Here is a 27,138-nt window from a genome sequence, read left to right on the forward strand (position 1 = left end):
TTAGGGTTTAGGGACAGGGATGTGGGGGGCTAGAGGTCAGATTAGGGTTTAGGGACAGGGATGTGGGGGGCTAGAGGTCAGATTAGGGTTTAGGGACAGGGATGTGGGGGGCTAGAGGTCAGATTAGGGTTTAGGGACAGTGATGTGGGGAGTTAGAGGTCAGATTAGGGTTTAGGGACAGGGATGTGGGGAGTTAGAGGTCAGATTAGGGTTTAGGGACAGGGATGTGGGGAGTTAGAAATCAGGCCTGCACTCCGCATTTGAAAGCAACATGGATGGGTGGCAAAGGACATCTGTGGGTTAGGGCTGTTCCAAATCCCCAGGATTAGATGCTCGTGTTTGAGTAGGAGATATGAGGAGACAAAAGAGCTGATCAGTCAGAGTGCATGGAGTCCGAGCCTGGAATTCGGGGTCGCAATATCATCTAGTCTTGGGGTCGATCGGATGTCTCAAAGTCAAAGCCCAGTGACTAACGCCTGGAGGTGCGTATGGGGAAGGGGGTTTGTTTCGCTGTGTTGCTTGTGTTCCGAGTCATTCTGCTGAACACTGAGGACATGCCATGTTGGTGTCAGAATGCGTGGCAACACTTGCGGGCTGCCCCCAGCACATCCCTAGGTTGTGTTGGTTGTTAACATAAACGACACTTTTCACAGCATGTCTCCATGTGATAAATAAATCTGAATCTGAGCTAGTTTGGCACAACATAGTGGGCTGAAGGGCCTCTCCCTGTGCGGTACTGTTCTATGCTTGGAACTGTCCAGTCCTCTGCCTCCTCAGATGCTGCTCGACCTGCTGAAGTCAGGGTCCGATGGGAACCGGAGGCGAGGCCTGGCTGTGGTCCAGCTCAGGAGGCCGTCCCTCCCCGGCCTATTCAATGCTACGGCCTCCTTGTCATGAACTCTGCAGCTGAAGGTTGCCGTTGCCAAGCAGCCATTGCCAGGCACCGGTTGAGGTGAAAGGGAGAGTCTGGCAGGAGGGAGGTCAGGAGATCTGGCGAGGTGTAATGAGGAGTAGATTCTGGGTGGTCTGCCCTGGTTCACAAGAGGAGAACTCCCCATGTTTTGTCCTGTAAAGGGGGGGAGGGTGTCAGGGAGTGGGGTAGGGGGTCTGCCCTGGTTCACAGGAGGAGAACTCACTGTGTTTTGTCCTGTAAAGGGGGGAGGGTGCCTCCAGGATCTCCCCCCAGCCCCTACCACGGGGCAGAGAGCCAGGATTCTATCTGTGCTCCGACAGGAAGGATCCGAGGAAACAGTGAACTTGGGAGTGGGACAACACTGGAATGGGCTCTTCGGCCCACATTGACCGTGCTGACAATGACACCGATTTAAATTAACCTCAGTCTGATGTTCTCACCTGCTTTAAAGGGGATCACTACTATCCCAGCCTGTACATACTTCATATGCCTCGGCTTCCACCTATCTAACAGCCTCTTAAAGGCCTCTACATTTCTCCACCACCATCCCTGGCAACACATTCCCAGCACCTATCAATCTCTGTGTAAATAAACAACCAACCTCACACATCACCTTTGAACACCACCACCCCCCCCACCCCACCTTCAATGCCTGTCCTCTGGCACCAGACACTCCAACCCTGGGAAACAGATTTTCCCCGTCTACTCTACCCATGCCCCTCAATCTTACAAACCTCTATCAGATCTCCCTCAGCCTCCGCCACTCCGGAGAAAACAACCCAAGTTTGTCCAAGCTCTCCTTGTAGCACGTAGCCTCTAATTGAGGCAGTAATCTCTTCTGTACCCTTTCCAAAGCCTCCAGGTTCTTCCTGTAATGCAGGGGCAGAGGACACTAGCCAAGCAAGCTACGAGGCAGATCGGTAGGGGAACAGTAGCAGATCGCTGGCACGAAGGTTAGTGGTGTTGTGGATAGAGCAGAAGGTTGTTGTAGGTTATAATGGGACATTGGCAACATGTACAGTAGACCTGGCTTCAGGATTTACAGATGCAGTTCAATCCAGGAAAATGTGAAAAGATGAGAGAGATGAGAGTGGATTTAGAACTGTTAGGAAATGAGGCAGGAGAAATAATAATGGGGGGGGGGGGACAAAGAAATGGCAGATGAACTAAATGAGTATTTTGCATCAGTCTTCACTGTGGAAGACATGACCAGTGTGCCAGGTGTTGAAGGCTGTGAGGGACGAGAAGCGAGTGCGGTTACTATTCCAAGGGAGAAGGTGCTCAAAAAGCTGAGAGACCTAAGGGTACATAAGTCACCCAGACCAGATGAACTGCACCCTAGGGTTCTGAAAGGGGTAGCGGTAGAGATTATGGAGGCATTTGTAATGATCTTTCAAAAATTATTGGACTCTGGCATGGTGTCAGAGGACAGGAGAATTGCAAATGTCACTCCGCTCTTTAAGAAAGGAGGAAAGTAGCAGAAAGGAAATTATAGACCAGTTAGCCTGACCTCAGCTCCTGTTACTCTGCCAGACAGATACCCTCAGGTAAATAGACAAGAGCCCATTCCATGTATATGGAGCTCCCCTGCGATTCTTGCCTCTCAACGATCGGTCATCATTTTATTTTATAGATACAGTATGGTAACAGGCCCTTCGGCCCAACAAGGCCATACTGTTCAAAGTGTCTCCTGGCCACTTTCTCAGGGTTAATAACATTCGGGGTCTTGCCAGCATGAGCACACGGGAAATAAAGAAATATTTATTCAGGAAATATAGAAAGTGTCCACATGAACCTAGATCCTCCTTTGCTATTCAACACAATCTTCATAAACTGGTCAAAAATATTTCCATCTCAACCTTAAGTACACTTTATAACTCGGGTCCCACAACTCCAGTGGTAAACAACTCAGAGAAAATAATCTCAATCTTCAATCCTCCAATCTAAAATTAGGACAGCTCATTATGGAGCTAACATCTCAAGCGGCCGAAAATAATGCTTTTAGCATCTACTTGAACCTGTGCGTGTGGGTGATTTGAGGGTGAACCCCCATCTACCTTTCTGAATCTGTGAGTTCGGGGGGGTGGGGTGCGTACCCAGTCTACCTTTCCGTGTGTGTGGTGGGTATGAGGGGGCCCGCCTGTCTGTGGAAGGGTGCCCCTTTCTCTCGGTGGAAAGGTGCCTGCCTGCTGTTGTACGTTTCCTGGGTGTTGTTATGCTGAACGTGGCAGGCATGCTACATTGTCGTTTGAAAGTGTGCCGACACTTGTGGGCTGCCCCCAGCAAACCCTCGGGTTATGTTGGTTGTTAACACATTTCACTGTATGTACATAGCTCGCAGGGACTTACTTCTTGCCGTCCTTGTTGAAGAGGAGGGTGCCCCAACCGGGCATGAAACCGGGGTCCCTGCTGAACCATAAGAGTATCAGCAGGGCGAAGAGGCCCAGGACCTGCTTCTCGGCGAAGGACATGAAGCCCAGCTTCTGGTACTCTGCCTGGATCATCCTGTAGGCGGCCTTTTCCCTGGGAGACGGCTCGGTCTTGCACCCACGCAGCCTCCCAAAACAGTGCGGGGGGGGGGGGGGGGGAACAAAATCAATCTTATTAGCAGGTCCTATGAGGATAGGTTGTGCGATCAAGGTTTAAAATTAACAACAAAACCTGCAAATGCTGGAAATGAAAGATAAAAACAGAGATACTGTTAACTACACACACAAATATATACTTGGAGAATAGTGTTCAGTTCTGGTTGCCTCATCCTGGGAAGGTGAGGAGTTTTAGAGCAGGGGTACTGAACCAGGGACCCCTCGGTTAATGGTAGGGGTCCATGGCATAAAAACAGTTGGGAACTCCTGGGTTAGAGAGAGCAGAGGAGATTCACCAGGATGCTGCCTGGATTAGGGAGGGTGCAGAGGAGATTGAGCAGGATGCTGCCTGGATTAGAGAGGGTGCAGAGGAGATTGACCAGGATGCTGCCTGGATTAGAGAGGGTGCAGAGGTGATTGACCAGGATGCTGCCTGGATTAGAGAGGGTGCAGAGGAGATTGACCAGGATGCTGCCTGGATTAGAGAGGGTGCAGAGGAGATTCACCAGGATGCTGCCTGGATTAGAGAGGGTGCAGAGGAGATTGACCAGGATGCTGCCTGGTTTAGAGAGGGTGCAGAGGAGATTGACCAGGATGCTGTCTGGATTAGAGAGGGTGCAGAGGAGATTGACCAGGATGCTGCCTGGATTAGAGAGCGTGCAGAGGAGATTGACCAGGATGCTGCCTGGATTAGAGAGGGTGCAGAGGAGATTGACCAGGATGCTGCCTGGATTAGAGAGGGTGCAGAGGAGATTGTCCAGGATGCTGCCTGGATTAGAGAGGGTGCAGAGGAGATTGACCAGGATGTTGTCTGGATTAGAGAGAGAGCAGAGGAGATTGACCAGGGTGCTGCCTGGATTGGAGAGGGTGTCTTATGAGGACAGGTTGAGTGAGCTAGGACTTTTCTCTTTGGAGTGAAGGAGGATGAGGGGTGACTTGATAGAGGTGTACAAGATGATGAGGCGTAGATCGTGTAGACATCCAGAGACTTTTCCCAGGGTGGAAATGGCTGATACAAGGTGGCGTAATTTTAAGGTGATTGGAGGAAAATATAGGGGAGGTGTCAGAGGCTGGGTTTATTTATATGAGAGAGTCTTAGATCGGCAGGTGGATGGTGGGAAATGTTAGACTGATCCTGGACTGGGTTAAAGTGTCGGTATAGCTCCATGTGCCAAAGAGCCTGTCAACCCCACTGTTGTTAGAGACACGTTCCTTAACATGGTCCCTTCATCCATCTCTGCTCTCTCCGGATCCACCCAGCAACGCCCCCCTGCAGCCAGCCCAAGGGCACAGATCGAACGGTGTTCTGCCGATATTGGAGGAGCTAACCGTGGACAAGTGTGGGGGGGAGGGAGGGGAAGTGAGGCATGAGGGGTCAGTAAGACACAGGGCCAATTAGCCTCACCTCAGTGGTTGAAGTCTATTATAAAGATTGAGGTTTCAGTGTGTGGGGTTCTGGAGGGGAGGCCTGACAACTGATAACCTGATTCTTCAAGAGGTAATGCCTCAGGAGGGCAGCAGCTATCACTAGGACCCTCCTCACTCAGGACAGGCCCTCTTCTCATTACTACCATCAGGGAGGAGCACAGGAGCCTCAAGACTCACATTCAGTGATTCAGGGTCACAAGCAAGGATCTGATTGTGGACTTCAGAAAGGTTAAGATGAGTGAGCATACGCGAGTCCTCAGCAGAACTGTAGTCAATAACGGCAGCCTGAGGTAGGCACTACTGTCGTCCAAAGCCAAGTGGAAAGCCAGGGACATTGCTTCTGCTGTAGACCCAATTGTGGTGATAGGCAAACTGCAGCAGACCCAGACCCCTGCCTAGGCAGGAGTTGATTCTAGCCGCAACCAAACTCATCACAGTAGATGTGAGTGCAACTGGGTGATAGTCATTCAGGCAGCTCACCCTGCTCTTCCTCGAGGTAGTGCCTCAAGAAGGCAGTAGCTATCACTGAGGACCTTTACCACCCGAGGAGTGTCCTGTTCTCATTACTACCATCAGGGAGGAAGGACAGGAGTCCAAAGACACACACTTGACATTTTAGGAATACAATCAAGGATCTGACTGTGGACCTCAGGGAGGGGGAACCAGTCCTCATCAAGGGGACAGCAGTGTCCTTCTGAACTGAGTGGAAGATAGACGATTGTGCAGGCTCACTCACTTCACACCCAGGAACAGCACATGTAGCCAGGCCCAGCAGGAGACCAGCATCAGCAGCATGTTCGGGAAGGAGAAGCCAAACCAGGACGCAAAGTTGATCAGGTCTTTGCTCTCGGGGAAGATCCTTCAAAGCACAGAGTGGCGTCAGGAAGAGTCCACCAAGGTGCCGATCCGTCAACGTCAGGGGTTGACAGGAGGGGGGGGGGAGGTAAGGGGAATAAAAGATGAGATTAGATTACCTTTATTTGTCACATACACAAACATCAAAACATCCAGTGGAATGCATGATTTGCATCAAATCAAATCAGTGAGGATCTGCTGGGGCAGCCCGCCACTGTCACCACAGTTCTGGCACCAGCTCAGCACATCCACAGCTTAACCCTTCTGTCTTTGGACTGTGGGAGGAAACCCTCGCAGTCATGGGGAGAATGTACAAACTCCTTAACAGATGCAGTGGAAATTGAACCCACGCTATGATAAGGCAACACTAACAGCTACACGACCATTCTACCTACATATGCCAGGGAGAGGGAGGGGCCAGAGGGAGATAGGTGGAATGGGGGAGATCGAGGCAGAAGGAGGGGGTGATAGAGAAGAAGGGGGAAGGAAAGGGAGAGCGATGAGGGGGAGAGATACAGAGAGAAGAGGACCAGGGGGAGGGGAGAGGGAAAAGTGTGAGGAGGATGAGGGAGAGGCAGAGGCAGAAGGAGACAAAGTGGAAGGGCGAAAGAGGGGAGAGGAGTGGGGAGGGGGGTCACACAGTCCGTGCTGTTGATCAACTGAATGCACAGGAGTCTTTGGCGTCTCCTGGGCCAGAAGTTTTCAGAAGGTGAATCCCTGAGCTGGGAGAGATTTTCAGTCAGCAGTGGAATGGAAGGTGAAGGGGAGAGAGAGAAGAACAGAACAGACCTTTCGTGTGTGTGTGTTGCTTTGGATTCCTCATGTTTGTGTTACACTTACTGCAATTCAGTTTTTTCCCTCTCTATATTCATCATATATTGTGCTGCTGACCCAAAGACAACAAATTTCACAACATAGGACAATGATAATAACCCTGATTCTGAAGAGCTGTGGAGCATCTAGTCAAGAGGAATATTTGCCACATTTCCCTGAGAACATCTGTTCCCAATTTATGCGTTCGAGTTCCTGCCTGATAGCTTCATATTTCCTCTTACTCCAATTAAACGCTTTCCTAATTTGTCTATTCCTATCCCTATCCCTATCCAATGCTATGGTAAAGAAGATAGAATTGTGATCACCATCTCCAAAATGCTCTTCCACTGAGAGATCTGACACCTGACCAGGTTCATTTCCCAATACCAGATCAAGTACAGCCTCTCTTCTTGTAGGTTTATCTACGTATTGTGTCAAGAAACCTTCCTGAACACACCTAACAAACTCCACCCCATCTAAACCCCTTGCTCCAGGGAGATGCCAATCAATATTTGGGAAATTAAAATCTCCCATCATGACAACTCTGTTATTATCACACCTTCCAGGATCTGTTTCCCTATCTGCTCCTCAATATCCCTGTTACTATTGGACAGCCTATAAAAAACACCCAGTAAAGTTATTGGCCCCTTCCTGTTCCTAACATCCACCCACAGAGACTCCGTAGACAATCCCTTCATGGAGTCCACCTTTTCTGCAGCCATGACACTATCTCTGATCAACAGTGCCACGCCCCCTCCCTGTCCTTTCTGAAACATCTAAAGCCCGGCACTTGAAGTAACCATTCCTGTCCCTGAGCCATCCAAGTCTCTGTAATGGCCACCACAGCATATCTCCAAGTACTGATCCACGTTCTAAGCTCATCCGCTTTGTTCACAACACCCCTTGCATTAAAATAGACACATCTCAAACCTTCAGTCTGAGCATGTCCCTTCTCTATCCTCCCTCTCACACTGTCTACAAGCTTTCTCTATTTGTGAGCTAACCCTCCTCTTCCTCAGTCTCTTCAGTTTGGTTCCCACACCCAACAATTCTAGTTTAAACTCCCCCCAGTAGCCTCAGCAAACCTCCCTGCCAGGATATTGGTCCCCCTGGGATTCAAGTGCAACCCGTCCTTTTTGTACAGGTCACACCTGCCCCAAAAGAGGTCCCAATGATCCAGAAATCTGAATCCCTGCCCCCTGCTCCAATCCCTCAGCCACGCATTTATCCTCCACCTCATCCTATTCCTATTCTCACTGTCGTGTGGCACAGGCAGTAATCCCGAGATTACTACCTTTGTGGTCCGGCTTTTCAACTTCCTACCTAAATCCCCGTAGTCTTTTTTCAGGACCTCTTCCCTTTTCCTACCTATCTCATTGGCCTGACAAATCTGTTAAGATTTCTTCGAGGAAGTAACCAGCAGGGTGAACAAAGGAGAGGCATGGGTTGTCATTTACTTGGATTTTCAGAAGGCATTTGATAAGGTGTCTCACATGAGGCTGCTTAACAAGATAAAATCCTTTGGTGTTCCAGGAAGGATACGAGCATGGATAGAGAAATGGCTGACAGGCAGGAGGCAGTGTAAAAATAAAAGGGGCCTTTTCTGGTTGGCTGCCGGTGACTAGCGGTGTTCCTCAGGGGTCAGTATTGGAACCGCTACTTTTCACATTGTTTGTCAGTGATTTAGATAATGGAATTGATGGTTCTGTGGCAAAGTTTGCGGATGATAAGAAGGCAGGTGAGGGGTAGGCAGTGCTGAGGAAGCAATGCGATTACACCAGGACTTGGACATATTGGAAGAATTGGCAAAAAATGTGGCAGATGGAGTACAGTGTTGGGAAATGTACGATTATGCATTTGGTAAAAGGAGCAATAGTGCAGACTGTTATCTAAATGGGGAGAAACTTCAAACATCAGAGATGCAGAGAGATGTAGGAGTCCTCGTGCAAGACTCCCAGAAGATTAATTTACAGGTTGAGTCTGTGGTAAGGAAGACAAATGCAATATTGGCATTTATTTCAAAGCAAATAGAATATAAAAGCAAGGAGATAATGCTTGGAGGTTCACAGGGATGATTCTGCAGATGAAGGGGTTAACATGCGAGGAGTGTTTGGCTGCTTTGGGCCTGTAGTCACTGAAATTTAGAAGAATGCAGGGGGATCTCATTGAAACTTACCAAATGTTGAAAGGACTAGATAGGGTGGATGTGGAGAGGATGTTTCCTACGGTGGGAGTATCCAGAACTGGAGGGCACAGCCTCAGAGTTGAGGGGTGACCCTTTAGAACAGAGGTAAGGAGGAACTTTTTTAGCCAGAGAGAGGTGAATCTGTGGAATGCCCTGCCACAGGCTGTGGTGGAAGCCAAGTCCGTGAGTATATTTAAGGTGGAAGTTGATAGTTTCCTGATTGGTCAGGGCATCAAAGGTTATGGCGAGGAGGCAGGTGTATGGGGTTGAGTGGAACCCAAGGTCAGCCATGATGGAAAGGCAAAGCAGACTTGTTGGTCTGAATGGCCTAATTCTACTCCTACGTCTTATGGGCTTAAGACAACTCAGTTTTTCCCTATGTTTATCATGCATTTCATTGTACCCTTGCTGCAAAGTTAACAGACTTCATGACATATGCTGGCAATATTAAATATGATTCTGATAAGAAGGGAAAGACAGGGTAAAGGTCACGGTGAGAATGTTCTGCTTATGTTGAGAAGGAAGTGACCTCAGGGACCCTCGGATTCTGGAGAAGGTCCTTTGGTCATTAGCAGTAGGAAACCCACCACACCAGAGGCTGACTGTAGAGCTTAGCACAGGGTGAGTGGGCTGTACCACCACAGATTTAGTAAATTACCAAGCATCTGGACAGCAAGCAGCTGCTGTTTGTTCAAGCAGGGGGTGGGAGTAATCACCATACCAGCAAGCCAGGTTCAATTCCCGCCTCTGTCTGTAAGGAGTTTGTACGTTCTCCCTGTGACCGCGTAGGTTTGCTCCGGGCCCTCTGATTTCCTCCCACAGTCCGAAGACGTACAGGTTAGGTTAGTAGGTTGTGAGTATACCGTGTTAGCACTGGATGCATAGTGACTCTTGAAGCCTCAGCTTCACAGTGGATTGGTTGTTATCACAAATGACGCATTAACTGTATGCTTTGATGTATGTTATTAATAAATAAATCTAATTTCCACCCAGAAAGATGTACAGGATAGTCGGTTAATGGGTCACATGGGTGTAATTTGGCAGCATGGCCCAGAAAAGCCTGATACCGTGCTGTATCTCTAACGAGACTCAGAGGCTGACTGGGACCTGGAGAGTGTGAACGGTGACTAGTCACCAGGCAGATGCCCAGTGACACAGAAACAGCTCAGACAGAGGAAAGGGAGCAACTCACTGGCTAAACTGGCCCTTGAGAACGAGGTTGGGGCCGGTCCCGGTGAGAGTGGCAGTACCCCCGATACTGGCCGCATAGCAGACAGACAGGGAGAGCATCTTCTTCAGCTGCAGATCCTCACTCTGGTCCTTGGAGCTGGGGGATGTGGAGGGGCTCTTCTCCAGCCCGGGTTCTGGGTCCTGGCTCTGCACAACGAGAGAGCTCAAAGCTGCAGCAAGGAGATGAAACACAATAGATTCGTCTTAGAATCTCGAGTATCTGCCCTCATCACGACCACAAGTTATAGAGTTACCTTTGTCCTGATCTGCCACCCCATCCAGCACGTCACTCACCATGATCCCACAATCTCCAACGGGATTCCACAACTAAGTTCATCTTCCACACACCCCCATCCCAAACAGGAATCATGACTCCCTTGGCCACTTAACCCTCCCCCCGATCCCTCTCCTGGCACTTAACCTACAAGCAGCCAAAATGCTACACCTGCCCATTCACCTCCATTCAGGGCCCCAAACAGCCCTTCCCGGTGAGGAAACACTTCACCTGGGAGTCCGCTGGGATCACATACTACATCCAGTGCCCCCAGTGAGACCTCCTCACGTTGGTCAGACCCAACCTAGATTGGGGAACAGCAGGTTCAAGCCATTTTACATTCGAATTCAACTTCCCGTTCACATTCCAACATACCTATCCATGGCCTCCTCTTCCGCCACAATAAGGCCACCTTCAGGGTGGAGGAGCAACACCTCATATTCCATCTGGGTCGCCTCCAACCTGGTGGCATGAACAGCGATTTCCGCTGCTAATTTCTCCACCCTCCCCATTCTCTTTTTCCATTCCCCATTTTGATTCCTCCCATCCCATCTCTTCTCCTCAGCTCCCATCACCCTCCTTTGGTTCTCCTCTTCCTTCCCCATCTCCCATAGCCCACTCTCCTCTCCTCTCAGCTTCTTACTTCACCCTCCCCCACCTACTCACCTGGTCTCCTTGTACCGTGCCATCTTGTACCCCTTTCCCCCCACCCCCACCTTCCAGTTCTGGCCTCTTCCCCCTTCTTCTCCAGTCCTGATGAAGGGTCTCAGCCTGAAACATTGACTGTTTATTCCCCTCCATAGACGCTGCCCGACCTGTTGAGTTCCCCTCGCTCAGCTCTATGGCAGAGCACACGGTTTACCAGACCAACGCCAGACCCCAAAAACAGGTCCTCTGTCTGAAAGCTGTGTCGTGGGAAGAGATACTGGGATGGTGGATAAGACCATAAGACATAGGAACAGAACTTGGCCATTCAGCCCATCGAGTCTGCTCTGTCATTCCATCACAACTGATTTATTATCCCTCTTAACCTCATTCTCCTTCCTTCTCCCCATATCCTTTGACACCCTGACTAACCAGACTTATCAGAGTCGGCTGTAAATGTACCCAATCACCTGCTAACCCTGAAAAGATTCAGGGATAGAGAAATCCAACTTCCCGCTCATGGCTGGGAACCTCCAGATGGAGCATCTGGAATGGAATTAGAAACCGGAGTCACCAGGGGAGGCTCTGGTGAGTTCAGAAGGAGCTAGCCACCACCATCTCTATACCCCAACAGTGGGGTAGCTTACAGTCTCCGCTGGACCTCACTTGAATGGAACGGGTCACAGTGTAGAAGTGTACCAGTGATCCTTCTCCCCACTGACGTGCCCCCGATCCCAGCTCCCAGCAACAAAGCTGGACACCTGCAGTTACTAAGGAAGATGACAGAATGATAATCGGCACCTGGGAATATTTTCCCAGCCGGAGTGGCTGTGTCTGATGTCCTCGTGGGCTGGCTATTCGACTGCGGCAGGCAGGTCTGGACCCATCCTGGCAGGACGGGCTCGGGCCACAGTGGGAGACTTGGCTGGGGGTCAGGGGTCAAACTGACCACCAAAGATCGGCCGTGCTCCAGCCAGCACATCCCTGGGCCTCTGCTGCACGGACTGGTAGTGAGGGGCTGGCAAGAGTGTTTCCCAGGGCATGTCTGTGCCCGGGCAACCATGGAGAGGGAAGACAGAGTCCCACAGAAGTGTTCTGTGATGGCAGGGGATAAACACCGTCGTAATCTCACAAGATTCTGACCTGCTGAGTTCCTCCAGCACTTTGTGTGTGTTAAATGCTATCCTGGATAGGGATAGGAACAGTTAATTTAACTTGGTGCGTGTTAGTGTTTGTGTTGGTCATTGATATGGTCAAAGTTCAAAGTAAATTTATTATCGAAGTTGTTATATGTCAGCGTAAGCTACCCTGAGATTCATTTTCTTGTGGGCATACTCAATAAGTCTACAGAATAATAACCATAACAGAATCAGAGAAAGGTCACACCAACCTGGGAGTTCAACCAGTGTGCAAAAGACAACAGAAAGTGCAAATACTAAATAATAATAATAAACAAGCAATAAATATTGAGAACATGAGATGAAGAGTCCGTAGGTTGTGGGAACATTTCAATGATGGGGCAAGTGAAGTTATCCCCTCTGGTTCAAGAACCCGGTGATGAGGGTTGATAACTGTCCCTGAACCTGGTGATGTGGGTCCTGAGGCTCCCGTACTTTCTTCCTGAAGGCAGCAGTGAGAAGAGAGCATGTCCTGGGTGTGGGGGTCCCTGATGGTGGATGCTGCTTTCCTGCGACAGCGCTCCATGTAGATGTGCTCAGTGGAGGGGAGGGCTTTACCCGTAACGGACTGGCCTGTATCCACTGCTTTTCGTAGGATTTTCCGTGTCTATGTACTTATTGCAATACTGTGGAATGTAATTTGTTATACAAGTATTTTTCTGAAACAAAAAGACAAGAGGGTTTGTTGCAGACCACCAATCAGGACCCCACACCTGCCCGGTGCACCTCAGGGCTGGCGCCCCTTTCCTGCAGCTCCACATCGCTGTGGGCCCGTTCGCTCCCTGTTTCCCTGCCCACAGTAGTGAGCTGGTCCAACACGGCCTGGGCGATGGGCACCATCATGGCGGTGGTCGCCGTGTTACTGATCCACATGGAGAGGAAGGCGGTCGTGCCCATGAACCCCATCATCAGCCTGCAGTGGGTGGAAGAGACAAACATAGAACAGGACAGGACAGAAACAGCGGCCCACAATGTTGTGCTGAAACAATTCACTTAGTAATCAAATGTCCAACTAATCCCTGCCGCCTACACAATGTCCACATTCACACGCCTACCTAACGATCCCTGAAGTCTCTAATGTATCTGCCTCTACCCACCACCTCAGACAGCAAATCAGTAAAAAAAATTACCCGTCACATCTCCTCTCACTTTAAATGCATGTCCTCTGGTACTACACATTGCAGCCCTGGGAGTAGGGTGCTGTCTGCCTACTCTATTTATGCCTCTCATTATCTTAAATACCCCTATCAGACACAAATCCAGCTGAAGACATTGCCCCTCCCGTGAGCGCGTTCACCCACTGAAGCCTACCCACCCCCAGCTCCGCAGGGGAAATAGGAGCTGAGAATTCCGGTCAGGCAGTGTCTGCGCAGGGAGCACAGCCCAAAGCTGTTGGGTTCAAGGGCATGGTAACTGGGAATGGAAATGGTTCTCTGTCATGGGGAGATACAGCACAGAAACAGACCATCAAGGCCATAAGACATAGGAGCAAAATTAGGCTTTTCAGCCCATTGAGGATACTCTGCCATTCCACCTTGGGTGTCCCCCCCCCCAACCCCATTCTCCTGCCTTCTCTCTGTAACCATTGACACCCTGACTAATCAAGAACAGACAGACAGACATACTTTTTTGATCCCGAGGGAAATTGGGTTTCGTTACAGCCGCACCAAGAATAGTGAAGAAATATAGCAATATAAAACCATAAATAATTAAATAATAATAAGTTAATCATGCCAAGTGGAAATAAAGTCCAGGACCAGCCTATTGGCTCAGGGTGTCTGACACTCCGAGAGAGGAGTTGTAAAGTTTGATGGCCACAGGTAGGAATGACTTCCTATGACGCTCAGTGTTACATCTCGGGGGAATGACCTATCAACCGCTGCTTTAAATATACCCAATGACCTGGCCTCCACAGTCATCTGTGGTAATGAATTCCTCAGATTCACCCCCCCACCCCGGCTAAAGAAATTCCTCCTCCTCATCCCTAAAGGGACGGCCACCTATTCTGAGGCTGTGCCCTCTGGTCCAGAACTCCCTCACTACACAAAACGTCCTCTCCACATCCACACTATCGAGGCCTTTCAAATCCGACAGGTTTCAGTGAGATTCCCCTCATCTAAACTCCAGTGAGTTCAGGCCCAGAGCCATCAAAGGCTTCTGAAATATGAACCCTTTCATTCTGGGATCAGGCTATGGAGCAGGAGGTCGTGGAGCTGAGGCGGCAGCTGCAGCAGCTGGAGACGGAGACCAGCACCCTCCGGCAAGAGTTTGCCAAACTTGCAGACCCCTGGCGATGCTCCAGGCAAGGGCTGGCTTCAGGAGAAGGTGGAGCTGCAACATCAGGTAACACTTGTGGGGCTCTCCCTGTAACCTTTGACAACCTCTTAATCAAGAAGCTAACAGCCTTCGCTTCAAATATACCCAGTGACTTGGCTTCCACAGCAACAGTCTGTGGCAATGAATTCCACAGATTTATCGCCCTCTGGTAAAGAAACTTCTCTGTTCAAAGCAGATGTCCTTGTATTCTGAGGCTGTGCCCTCTGGTCCTAGACTCCCCCACTATAGGAAACATCCTCTCCACATCCACTCTATCTGTGTCCTCTGGTCCTGGACTCCCCCACTATAGGAAACATCCTCTCCACATCCACTCTTATCTGTGTCCTCTGATCCTAGACTCCCCCACTATAGGAAACATCCTCTCCACATCCACTCTATCTGTGTCCTCTGATCCTAGACTCCCCCACTATAGGAAACATCCTCTCCACATCCACTCTATCTGTGTCCTCTGATCCTAGACTCCCCCACTATAGGAAACATCCTCTCCACATCCACTCTATCTGTGCCCTCTGATCCTAGACTCCCCACTATAGGAAACATCCTCTCCACATCCACTCTTATCTGTGTCCTCTGATCCTAGACTCCCCCACTATAGGAAACATCCTCTCCACATCCACTCTATCTGTGTCCTCTGGTCCTAGACTCCCCCACTATAGGAAACATCCTCTCCACATCCACTCTATCTGTGTCCTCTGGTCCTAGACTCCCAGTATAGGAAACATCCTCTCCACATCCACTCTATCTGTGTCCTCAGGTCCTAGACTCCCCACTATAGGAAACATCCTCTCCACATCCACTCTATCTGTGTCCTCTGGTCCTAGACTCCCCCACTATAGGAAACATCCGTTCCACATCCACTCTATCTGTGTCCTCTGGTCCTGGACTCCCCCACTATAGGAAACATCCTCTCCACATCCACTCTATCTGTGTCCTCTGGTCCTAGACTCCCCCACTATAGGAAACATCCTCTTCACACCCACTTAATCCAGACATTTCAATATTCGATGTTTCATTGAGATACCCGTTCATTCTTCTAAACTACGAGTACTGGCCCAGAGCCATCATATGCTCCTCTTGTGTTTACCATTTCATTCCTGGGCTCATTTTCAAAAAACCTTCTCTTCCCTTTTCTAATCTGAAGACTGGGACGTGGACAAAACGGTAGTGTAGCGGTTGACACAATGCTTTACAGCAACAGCGATTGGGGTCTGACTCCTGATACTGTGCGTGAGGGTTCTGTGCATTCTCCCCATGATCACTAGCGTCTCCTCCGGGTGCTCTGGTTTCTTCCAAAGGTGTATGGGTTAATTAGTGTGTTGTGTGCACGCTATGTTGATGGTGGAAGCGTGGGTGACACTTGCGGGCTGCCCCCAGCACACCTTCACACTGTGTTGGTCCTTGACGTGAATGACGGATTCCACCATGTATTTGAATGTAGATGTGACAAATAAAAAAAATCTTTCTCTGTACACCTCGTGCCTATACCGAGACCTATCAACCGGTGGTAAAGTGGACAATGAAGGTGGTTATAAAAAATTGCGGGGGGATTTCGGTCAGCTGGGTAAGTGGGCCAAGGAATGGCAGATGGAGTTTAATTGGGATAAGTGTGAGGTAATGCATTTTGGAAAGTGAAATGCAGGAAGGACTTCCACAGTGGACGGCTAGACCCTGGGGAGAGTTGTGGATCAGAGAAACCCGAGAGTGACGGGAAGCCACAGGGTGAAGGTGGCTTTGTGGCACACAGACGTTCATCATTCGGGGCACTGTGTATAAAAAATTGGTTGTACAAGATGCTGGTGAAGCCGTGCTTGGAGTATTGCGTTCAGCTTTGGACACCCTTCTATACAAATAGGTAGCAAGGTGGAGATATGTCTCTACCAAAGGAGGTGTAAGACACTCCAACCCTCCACTAGCCTGCAGGTCACCCTTGGGCAAGGTGTAGCACCTGCTTTGCCCCCCCGATCAGGGTCATGTGAAGCCATGGGAGCAGGTGGTGGATGGTTGTATGAGCAGCCGGTGCAGATCACAAATCCTGGTTATGCGACCACTGACGCCAGGCAGACAATCGCTGAAGAGTATTGATAATGGTCTTGTAAAGTGTCTTGTAAAGACTCTGCCCAGAAGAAGGCAATGGCAAACCACTTCTGTAGAGACATTTGCCAAGAACAGCCACGTAATGATGACGATGATGATACACGGAAGATTTTACTAAACTGAAAACGGAGAAGAAAGAGTTTACAAAGATGCTGCCAGGACTGGAGGGACTGAGTTTGGACTTTACCCCTGAGAGGTGACCTTACAGAAGTGCAATTAATGCACTTAAGATGAACGTGCACAGTGTTTCTCCCAGGACTGGGAAATAAGGATGTAGAGGGCACAGGTTTAAGATGAGAGGGGGAGAAATTCAATAAGAATCCAAAGGCAATGTTTTCACCCAGAGGGTGGTATCTATGTAGGATGAGTAGTTGAGGTAGTTAAGGTTTCAAAGATTATGGACCAAAAGCAGACAAATGGGACTGCCTTTGGTCAGCATAGACCAGTTGGGCTGAATGGCCTGTTTCCATGCAGAATGACTGTGTCTCCATATTGCTAAAATCAAGCATGCCCATCATACTGCATTCTCCCACATCCCCACCTTGGAATCCACCACTCACCTCCACACCTGGGGGCAATTGGCAGTGGCCAATTAACCTACCAACCTTGCCAAAGGTTTTCTGACCTAAGTCACTAATTCCGCTTCTCTCTGCAGATGCTGCCTGACCAGCTGAGTGTTTCCAGCACTTTGCATTTCACATTTCCTGTGGTAACAGTGCTATGTACACACTGCTGATGACAGCATCAAGTCCAAGCCTTCAACTGTCTGGAACGCACTCCACGTTGAACATACACTCAGTGGACATGATCCCTCCTGTACTGAGTGCATGTCCATGGTCTTCTGCTTCTGTAGCCCATCCACTTTAAGGTTTAACCTGCTGTGTTGTGTGTTCAGAGACTCTCTTCTGCACACCACCATTGTAACATGTGCTCCTTTGAGTTTCTATCACCTTCCAGTCAGCCTGGCCATTCTCCTCTGACCTCTCTCATTAACAAGCCGTTCTAACCACAGAACTGCTACTCACTGGGTGCTTTTTGTTTTTCACACCATTCTCTGTAAACTTTAGAGATTGTTCAGCATGAAGATCCCAGGAGATCAACAGTTTCTGAGATACTCAAACCATCCCATCTGGCACCAACAATCATTCCATGGTCAAAGTCGCTACGTCACATTTCTTCCCCATTCTGTGTTTGGTCTGAACAACAACTGAACCTCTTGACCATGTCTACATCCTTTTCTGCATTGGCTTGCTGCCACCTGATTGGCTGATTAGATATTTGCATTAACGAGGTGTACAGGTCACTGAATGTAGAATGTTACAGCACAGTGCAGACCCTTTGGCCCATGATGTTGTGTCAACATTTTAACCTACTCCAGGACCAATCTAATGTCAGGCAAGGCTCTTTCTTCATCCCTTGACCTCCTCCTGCTGAGAACAAGCTTACTCTCACATCCCACTCCCAAGCACAAACAGATACCTAAGGGGTTGTGACCTTAGCATTTGCATTTGCATTTGCATTTAACACCAGGAACACTGGTGTCAGAGCCAGAGAGCCATGAATCTGTGGAGTTCGTTGCCAGAGGCAGTGTGGCGGCCAGGTCTTTACGTACGTTTAAGGCAGAGGTTGATAGATTTTTGATGGTCAGGGCATGAAGGGACGTGGGGAGAAAGCAGGATATTGGTCCACTTCCCCTCTCAGCCCCAGTCCTGATGAAATGACGGAGCTGACTCGATGGGACAAATGTCCTTATTCTGCTCCTATATCATATGGTCTGACGGTCACCACACAACCACTGAAAGAAGAACCTTACAGAGCTGGTCTGACCCCAACGATAAGCAGCGCCTTCAGTGCGATTCGCTTGTGGAGGTTCCAAGTCTCAATGGCTACGGCCACCATTAACCCACCGAGGAAGAGCATGTTGGTGTCCTTCATGTACTGCATACACACCTTGAACAGAAAACCCTGCAGGTGAGTCAGGCCATTCTCCGATGCCAAAGACACATTGTCCACACAACCATTGTTTTTCCACAGAAATCCATGTGTTACAAATAACATTCTACAACACTACAACAATATTAGGAAGCATTAAGAAGAGGGACGCCTCACGTCTTAATAAGCTGGTAAGGAAGGCGGGCTCTGTCGTGGGCAAAGTACTGGAGAGTTTAACATCGGTAGCTGAGCGAAGGGCGCTGAGTAGGCTACGGTCAATTATGGATTACTCTGAACATCCTCTACATAGCACCATCCAGAGACAGAGAAGCAGTTTCAGCGACAGGTTATTATCGATGCAATGCTCCTCAGACAGGATGAAGAGGTCAATACTCCCCAATGCCATTAGGCTTTACAATTCTACCGCCAGGACTTAAGAACTTTTTAAAAGCTATTATTAATGCTTTTTGAGATAGTGATTTTGATGCATATCATATTTTTTTACTGAGTTAAGTATTGTATGTAATTAGTTTTGCTACAACAAGTGTATGGGACATTGGAAAAAAGTTGAATTTCCCCATGGGGATGAATAAAGTATCTATCTATCTACAACAAACACCGAGATAACAGCGACCAAAACCAATCACCATCACAGACTAAATTCAAACGTTCCCACCTCTGTCAAAGATGGCATTGATCCCCAGTGGTCCCATAACATCTCCATGGTACACATGGACACCATCTGTTCCCTTTCCATCGTTACCCAGGCCATGGCATACACCGGAACATCGCCAGGCAGTCTGCCCATGCAGAGACCTCACCCCACAGATAGCTAGCTTTGCCAACCCCATGAGCAAGTTTATTAGAACACTGCCATGGCCGGTTGATACAGTTGGTGGTGGGCTATGGGCAGCAGTGCCCGCCAGTGTAGTTGATGGCAGGCTGTGGGCATCAGCGCCTTGTGGTACAATCAGCACAGGCTGCAAACAGTGGGACCACCGCCACCATCGGTGGCAGGTCCTGGATGCATGAAACACCAGCAAGTCGCACTGTAGCTGGTGACCTCCACACACGGTCAGTGTTAGGCTGAAGTTGATCAAAGCATTGGGAAAGCTCTCCTGATGGGCTGTACTCTAAATTCAGAGATCAGAGCACAGCTTGAGGCTGATTCCAATCACTAAAGCCCAGCACAAGGCAAACCTCAATTTATTGTCCAATACACAACTCCATGTTCTCACAGGTACAATGCAAAACTTATTTGCAGTAGCTTCACAGGTGCAGAGCATCAGAGACACCACATTCACACAGTACAGTAAACTATACAGGAATTGAACAGGAAAGAAAGCCATCAGAACTAAAATTCAACAAACGTCCATTTGAGTGCAAAGTGATCATGGTGTTGCTCTTACTGAAGTAGTGATTAGGGTTGTGTTAGTAGCTTCAAAGACCCAAATGGCTAAAGGGAAGTAGCTGTTCCTGAACCTGGTGGTGTTGGACTTTGGGGTTCTGCAGCTCCTGCCAATGGGAGCTGTGGGAAGATGGCCTGGCCCGGACGGTGGGGATCTTCGATGATGGATGAGGCCTTCTTGAGGCAGCGTCTCCTGTCGATACCCCCGATGGTGCGGAGCGACGTGAACGTGATGGATTGGCCCGAGTCCACCACTCTCTGCAGCTCCTTGCGTTGGAATTACCCTCCCAGAGCAACCAGTCAGGATGCTAACTCTTTCTCTCAAAGACTCTGGCAAACTTCTACAGGTGTACCATGGAGAGCATTCTAACTGGCTGCATCACCGTCTGGGGCGGAGGGGCCACTGCACAGGACCGGAGAAAGCAGCAGAAAGTTGTCAACTCAGCCAGCTCCACCCTGGGTACTCATTTCCCCAGCATCAAGAACACATTCAAGAAGGCGGCATCCATCATGAAGGCCCCTCACCACGCAGGACGTGCCCTCTTCTCATTGCTACCGTATGGGAGCCTGAAGACACACACTCAGTGATTCAGGAACAGCTTCTTCCCCTCCACCATCACTTTTCTGAGTGGTCATCAGGATGGACCAAAACATTGACTGTTTATTCCTCCATAGATGCTGCCTGACCTGCTGAGCTCCTCCAGCATTTTGTGTGCGTTGCTCTGGATTTCCAGCATCTGCAGAATCTCGTGCTCACAATTTTTGCACTAAGTATTTTAAAATTTTATATATGCATTTCTTATAGTAATTTAAAGTATATTTTATGTATCATACAGTACTGCTGCCACAAACTGCAGATTTCACTATACGTGTCAGTGATAATAATCCTGATTCAGATTCTGAACAGTTCAGAAGAAGCCACATTAACCCTTTGAGACACAGAACTGAACTGACAGCATTATGGTCCTCATTACCAGCTTATGGTGATATTTTTGGTGTTGGTTAGGTGAGATCAGAAGACTTACCAGTTTAGATGTCATGATTCCGAACAGTGGGAAGAGAACGATGGGGAGGATAGCGGTAATGGCCAGTGGGATGACCTCAGTGCACCAGTACACAGCCATCAGGAGCACAATGAATCCACAGTAGACCTCCTGTAACAGGGGAAGGCATGAGTCTCTGCTCCACTCTCCTCACCTTCCGCCCCCTGTGGACTGGAAAGTCATCAGAAAAGAAATCCGTGCTTTCAGGAAACGGCTGATTGTACAGCCAAGAAAGTCAATTTACTCAGCCAATAGTTTATTTAAATAGTAAAGAACACACAACGCAAGAAACAAATATTAATAAAAGCAGAATGGTTTCCCAGAGTGCGGTATCTGGTGCCCATTACAAGCACACTGTGCTAAAGTTCAGTCTATCACTTCCAGTAAGTGCTGGCCAGATTTGATAGGTTACCCAGTCATGTCCACAGTGACATCTCTGGGGTCAACGACACCTGCCCTCCCCTGGCGAAACAGAGTGCAACTACGCAAAAATATACGGTATATGGCCCAGGAATTTTGGGAACATGTCCCACAATTGATGGTATGGTCTCCGGGCAGTGTGCAGACGCACCAGTCCAGCCCGTCATTCCAGTGCCCGAACACAGGAGGGCAGCACTGATGGGAGAGGCCAAACCCCCAGTGAGCACGGGCACCATGCTGCACTGCCTCCGCCGTTTCCTCACCGGGTCTGCTGCTGTAGGCAAGCCCATGGCTTGAGGCCTAGTCCTGGCTAGACCTGAGGCTACACAGCTTCCATATCACCTGTCACACCATCAGACAAAGGGAACAGGCCTGAGGCAACTTACATTATCACTGTCCAACTGAGTCTTGCAATTGCAAGTGAGATGTCCGAGATAATCTCCCACGGACACCACCTTCGTGCGCCAACTCTGATGCCGCCGAGTAGCGGGCAGCAACACAGTCTGCAGCCAGGCCAGCTCCTCTGTTCCCAAACTGGCTCGTCTGACATCCAGGACTTAGAACCAGTGACAGTGAAGGAACTTCTGTGAGTTGTAGGCCCAATTGTGTGTCTGGAAGCTTGAGGCCCAGTGTCTGTAAGTCCAGGCCAGGGACTGTGGGCTGGAGCCTGGAGGTGGCCTGTCCTGGTGTTGGTCTGTGTGAGAGTGGGTAGGAGGGAGGGAAAAGGGCTGCTTTTGCGATTGTTGATAGGGTTGTGATAGACGGAATAAGAGTTGTAGAGTCTTTGAAAGTAAGTCAATATCAGGTTTTAAGTTAGGGCAAGGCCAGTTTTACGGTGATTTGGCAAAGCTTTACTGGGAGCAACAGCAGGGGAGTTTGCCTGGCCTGGGCAAACTTGTCCCAGGTTGTTGGAAGACACAAGGAAAAACATTTCAAAGGTTCTAAACCCTGGTTAGACCACACTGGAGTATTGCTTTTAATTCTGGTTGCCTCACTATAGGAAGGATGTGGAAGCTTTCGAGAGGGTGCAAAGGAGATTTACCAAGATGCTGCCTGGTTTAGAGAGGTCAGGACAGGTCGAGCGAGGCAGGGCTTTTCTCTCTGGCATGAGGGAGGATGAGGGGTGACTTGATAGAGGTGGACAAGATAATAAGGGGCACAGATAGAGTGGACAGAGACTTTTCCTCAGGGTGGAGGTGGCTGATACCAGGCAGCATGATTTTAACGTGACTGGAAGAAAGTATAGGGGGATGTCAAAGGCAGTTTAAATAAACCATAGCGACAGTGGTGGGTGCATGGTAACCCTTCCCAGGGTGGTGGCAGAGGCCGATACATGAGGGTCATTGAAGAGACTCTTAGATAGACACATGGATGACAGAAAAATGGAAGGGTGTGTGAGCGGGAAGGGTTAGATTAATCTTAGAGTAGGTTATAGATCAGCACAATATTGCAGGCCAAAGGGCACGAACAACGTCCTATATTCTATACTAACACTTTTCCATCCTTCCAGACTACAAGGTTGTGCTAGACAACCGGAAGATAGTTAATGTTATAGCAGGGAGATGCACAGTAATTACAAGTTAGTGTAAATATAGCAGCGCATCAGATTACTGGATTATTTCTTAGGACAGTATCCACATTCACTGCAAATAAAAACTGTCCAGTTCTGACAAAGAATCTTCAACAATATTCCCTCTATTGTATTTCTTTTTACAAACTAACCATCGCTCTGAGCAGGATTTTATTTATGTATCTACCTGTTTATTTACTTACACTGTGCAGCACTGTTGGTTTATTTTTGTAATATGCTTATCAAATAAACATAAACCATGACTCAGAAAAAAAATTAATGATGTCAGGGAGTCAAAACCCCTAATAGGCACAATGGGGAAATCAAAATGTTTTGACTAGATGGCGTCGGCATTGACTTGCAATCTGTGGTTATTGTTACAATTTCTAACAGTGTTGCAACTTGAAACACTGACGATGTAAATACAGTACATTGAAGCTCTAAAATATTTCAAAGTAAAGGTTGTGGTATGTTTATTATTTAGAAAATTTATGAATTATATTCATAAACATAATTTCAAGGTACAGTATTTCACACTTATATCAACATAGAATTCAAAATTATATTACCGCAATTTCAAATTATATTAATATTATCTAAAATTCCAGCTTCCTGGTATCAAAGGTTACATGCACGGGAACATTTCAGTTACTGCGTGGCTGTGCACCCGTGTAGTGAGAGGGAACAATGGTCTTCAATGTGAAGCATTAATTTTTTCCCTTCCCATGGATGCTGACTATTCCCAGCAGTTTAGATCTTCAGCACCAACATGTTGTGATTTCCACCTTCCAAAGATCAATCAGGGAGAGTCAAGGTGGATTGGTGAGAGGAAGATAGGGAGTGACTACTTCTTAAATCTAAGGAGAAGGGGCAGGATCAACTTTATTTATTATATATACTCAGTTGCCGGCACTCATTAATACAAGTATCTAATCAGCCAATCATGTGGTGGCAACTCAATGCAGAAAAGCATCAAAAGGTTCAGTTGCTGTTCAGAATGGGCAAGAAATGTGATCATAGTAACTTTGACTGTGGAATTGGTGTCAGATGGGGAGGTTTGAGTATCTCAGAAATTACTGATCTCCTGGGATTTTCACATACAACAGTCTCCAGAGTTTGTAGAGAATGATATGAAAACTAAAAAAAAGGAAAATTGAGTGAGCAGCAGTTCTGTGAGTGAAAACACCTTGTTAGTGAGAGAGGCCAGAGGAGAATGGCCAGACTGGTTCAAACTGACAGGAAAGTGACAGTAACACAAATAACTACATTACAACAGTGTGCAGAAGAGCATCTCTGAATGCACAACACAGTGAACCTTGGTGGACGGGCTGGAGCCGCAGAAGATGAACACACACTCAATGGCCACTTTCTCAGTTACAGGAAGTACACGACAAGGTGGCTCCGAGCTACATTTACATGTACCAGGAATTTGCCATGGTGTGTTGATGTGACACGCAACAAAAAAACAACAACATTCAGAATAAAGGGTTACATAAAAATAAAGTTAGAGGTTTAAGTACAGATATGGAATTAAATATGCATAAATACCAGCATTATAAAACAACAATATAAAAGCGGTTGAATGTGTTTACAGTGCAGTGACTGAGGTTATGGATGGAGGGGGGAATAACTAGAATAGTTGATCGGATTTAACTACCTGGGGGAGGAAACTTTGCGGATATTGTAACATTTTTGATGTAGTACCCAATAGTGCTTTCCGCAAGGGAGTTTTTGGAAGAGGCAGTTTGCAGGGTTTGCTGCCTGCTTCTTTGTCCGGGTAAGAGGGACAGTGGAGGTGCTTGACGGTAGGGTTGGCAGTGATGAGGGTGGGGGCTTCAAATGGCAGAAGGGGTAGCTTGTAAGAGCTCGCTGGGGGAGGGGCTCTGCAGGAGCTGTGAGTTCACAGCTGGGGGGGGGTGGACAGCACCTTACAGAAGGGAAGGATGTGGTTGCACTGTAAAGAACACAGAAGTCTGTAGGTGAGAGGCAGGTTTGGTGAAGATTTCCCTGGAACAGGGGCTTCTGTGGAAAGGCGGGGGAGGGGTCAAGCCCACGGAGCAGATGTCAAAAGGAGTTGTGTAGAGCTTTACTTGAGAAGGTTGGATGTCCTGGAAGTCACCGAACCCTCCCCAAAGTACGTCCAATGAGTGGTCTTGGGTCACCACCCTCCGTCGGGGAAGGATGAGAGGTGCCCCCCCCCGTCCCAACTCCCGAGTCCAGCATTGGGCGAGTTGGGGTGGGGTGGGGTTTGATCACTGAGATATCCCACACAAGCTGATACCTATGAAAATATCTGTCCAACCTCATCTGACCACAGCGGATTCATGTTTGTAAATACATTGGGCAAATTAAGTTGATACTACCATTCAGCCTCCGTACCTCACCCTTTCCCGACACCCTCCCCCCCCCCAAGCTGTTCACAGAATCCTTTAAATACTCGATCCCCTCCCCCCCCCACCAATGCGACCGAGATTGGAGCAAGTTTAACCCTCACCATCCCGCAACCCTCCGAAGGCCATACCGGGTGAAGCATTCGACGGGGCAGGAAGTTTCCCGGACTGCTGTCCTCGGATATGGGAGGCCCATATCACCACCCCATTCCCAGACAAGGAGGGGGCGACACCGCGGGGGTACGGGAAAGCGGCCAAGGTGTAGCCCAGGTTGAGCGCAAAGGACCCAGGAGGGGTGTCGCACCGTCCCTTCACCCGGCCAGAGATCCCGGTTAACTCCGAACTCTCCAATATAAACCCCTCTCCCGAAAAAAACAGAAAAGTTTCCGCAAGGTTTCCCAAATTTGTCGCGCGGAACACGGAGCGGCAGAGTCCGAGGATACGGTCAATAGAGTCCCAGGTCTCTCACCTTCCTCCTGAGGGCGAGGGACGGCGGCAACAGCAACAGGAAGGCCAGAGCGACTGCCAGCGGATAGCGGTACCGCCGAATCTGTCTCATACATGACTTCATGGTCTCTGCCCGATCCCCACCGAACGCGCTCCTCGACCGCACTGACGGGATTCCCATATAAACCGGTGGTGGGCGGGACCCGGCAAGAAGCACCGCCCTCTGCCCTCGCTAACCCCACGACCCGCGCGCTTCAGTTGTTCTCATCCTCGTAACCCGCCCGCTCCGCCCCAGCTTACCCCCCGACCCAGCTAACACCCCTACCACCGCGCTCCGCCCCAGCTCACCCCCCGACCCAGCTAACACCCCTACCACCGCGCTCCGCCCCAGCTCACCCCCCGACCCAGCTAACACCCCTACCACCGCGCTCCGCCCCAGCTTACCCCCGACAACCGCGCTCCGCCCCAGTTTACCCCCCGACCCAGCTAACCCCCCTACCACCGCGCTCCGCCCCAGCTTACCCCCGACCACCGCGCTCCGCCCCAGCTCACCCCCCGCCCCAGCTCACCGCCCCCGACCCAGCTCACCCCCCAACCCGCGGCGCTCCGCCCCAGCTCACCGCCCGACCCAGCTCACCCCCCGACACGCCGCGCTCCGCCCCAGCTTACCCCCGACCACCGCGCTCCGCCCCAGCTCACCCCCCGCCCCAGCTCACCCCCCCGACCCAGCTCACCCCCCGACACGCCGCGCTCCGCCCCAGCTCACCCCCCGACACAGCCGCGCTCCGCCCCAGCTTACCCCCGACCACCGCGCTCCGCCCCAGCTCACCCCCGACCCGCCGCGCTCCGCCCCAGCTCACCCCCCGACCCGCCGCGCTCCGCCCCAGCTCACCCCCCGACACAGCCGCGCTCCGCCCCAGCTCACCCCCACGACCCGCCGCGCTCCGCCCCAGCTCACCCGCCGCGCTCCGCCCCAGCTCACCCCCCGACCCGCCGCGCTCCGCCCCAGCTCACCCCCCGACACAGCCGCGCTCCGCCCCAGCTCACCCCCACGACCCGCCGCGCTCCGCCCCAGCTCACCCCCACGACCCGCCGCGCTCCGCCCCAGCTCACCCGCCGCGCTCCGCCCCAGCTCACCCGCCGCGCTCCGCCCCAGCTCACCCCACGACACAGCCGCGCTCCGCCCCAGCTCACCCCTCCGACCCGCCGTGCTCCGCACCAGCTCACCCCCAGACCCGCCGCGCTCCGCCCCAGCTCACACCCCGACCCGCCGCGCTCCGCCCCAGCTCACCCCACGACACAGCCGCGCTCCGCACCAGCTCACCCCCCGACACGCCGCGCTCCGCACCAGCTCACCCCCCGACCCGCCGCGCTCCGCCCCAGCTCACACC

General features: G+C 50.0%; 1 protein-coding gene across 2 annotated transcripts in view; it reads right to left on the bottom strand.

Moving 5' to 3' along the window:
- The window catches only part of LOC140731562 (Na(+)/citrate cotransporter-like), a 36,519-nt gene extending 10,538 nt beyond the window's left edge, over positions 1 to 25,981 (bottom strand). For both annotated transcript variants that reach the window (XM_073053080.1, XM_073053079.1), the window contains exons 1-7: positions 25,770 to 25,981; positions 20,903 to 21,031; positions 18,351 to 18,487; positions 12,820 to 13,019; positions 9,972 to 10,179; positions 5,663 to 5,785; positions 3,263 to 3,469 (exon numbers count right to left, since the gene is read on the bottom strand). In XM_073053080.1, the coding sequence (XP_072909181.1) occupies positions 3,263 to 3,469; positions 5,663 to 5,785; positions 9,972 to 10,179; positions 12,820 to 13,019; positions 18,351 to 18,487; positions 20,903 to 21,031; positions 25,770 to 25,928 (1,163 nt within the window). In that variant the 5' untranslated portion in view covers positions 25,929 to 25,981. The remainder of the gene's footprint in view (positions 1 to 3,262; positions 3,470 to 5,662; positions 5,786 to 9,971; positions 10,180 to 12,819; positions 13,020 to 18,350; positions 18,488 to 20,902; positions 21,032 to 25,769) is intronic.
- Between the last annotated feature and the right edge of the window lie 1,157 nt (positions 25,982 to 27,138).

Source organism: Hemitrygon akajei, chromosome 8, assembly GCF_048418815.1.
Source record: "Hemitrygon akajei chromosome 8, sHemAka1.3, whole genome shotgun sequence".
NCBI classification, from domain to species: domain Eukaryota; kingdom Metazoa; phylum Chordata; class Chondrichthyes; order Myliobatiformes; family Dasyatidae; genus Hemitrygon; species Hemitrygon akajei.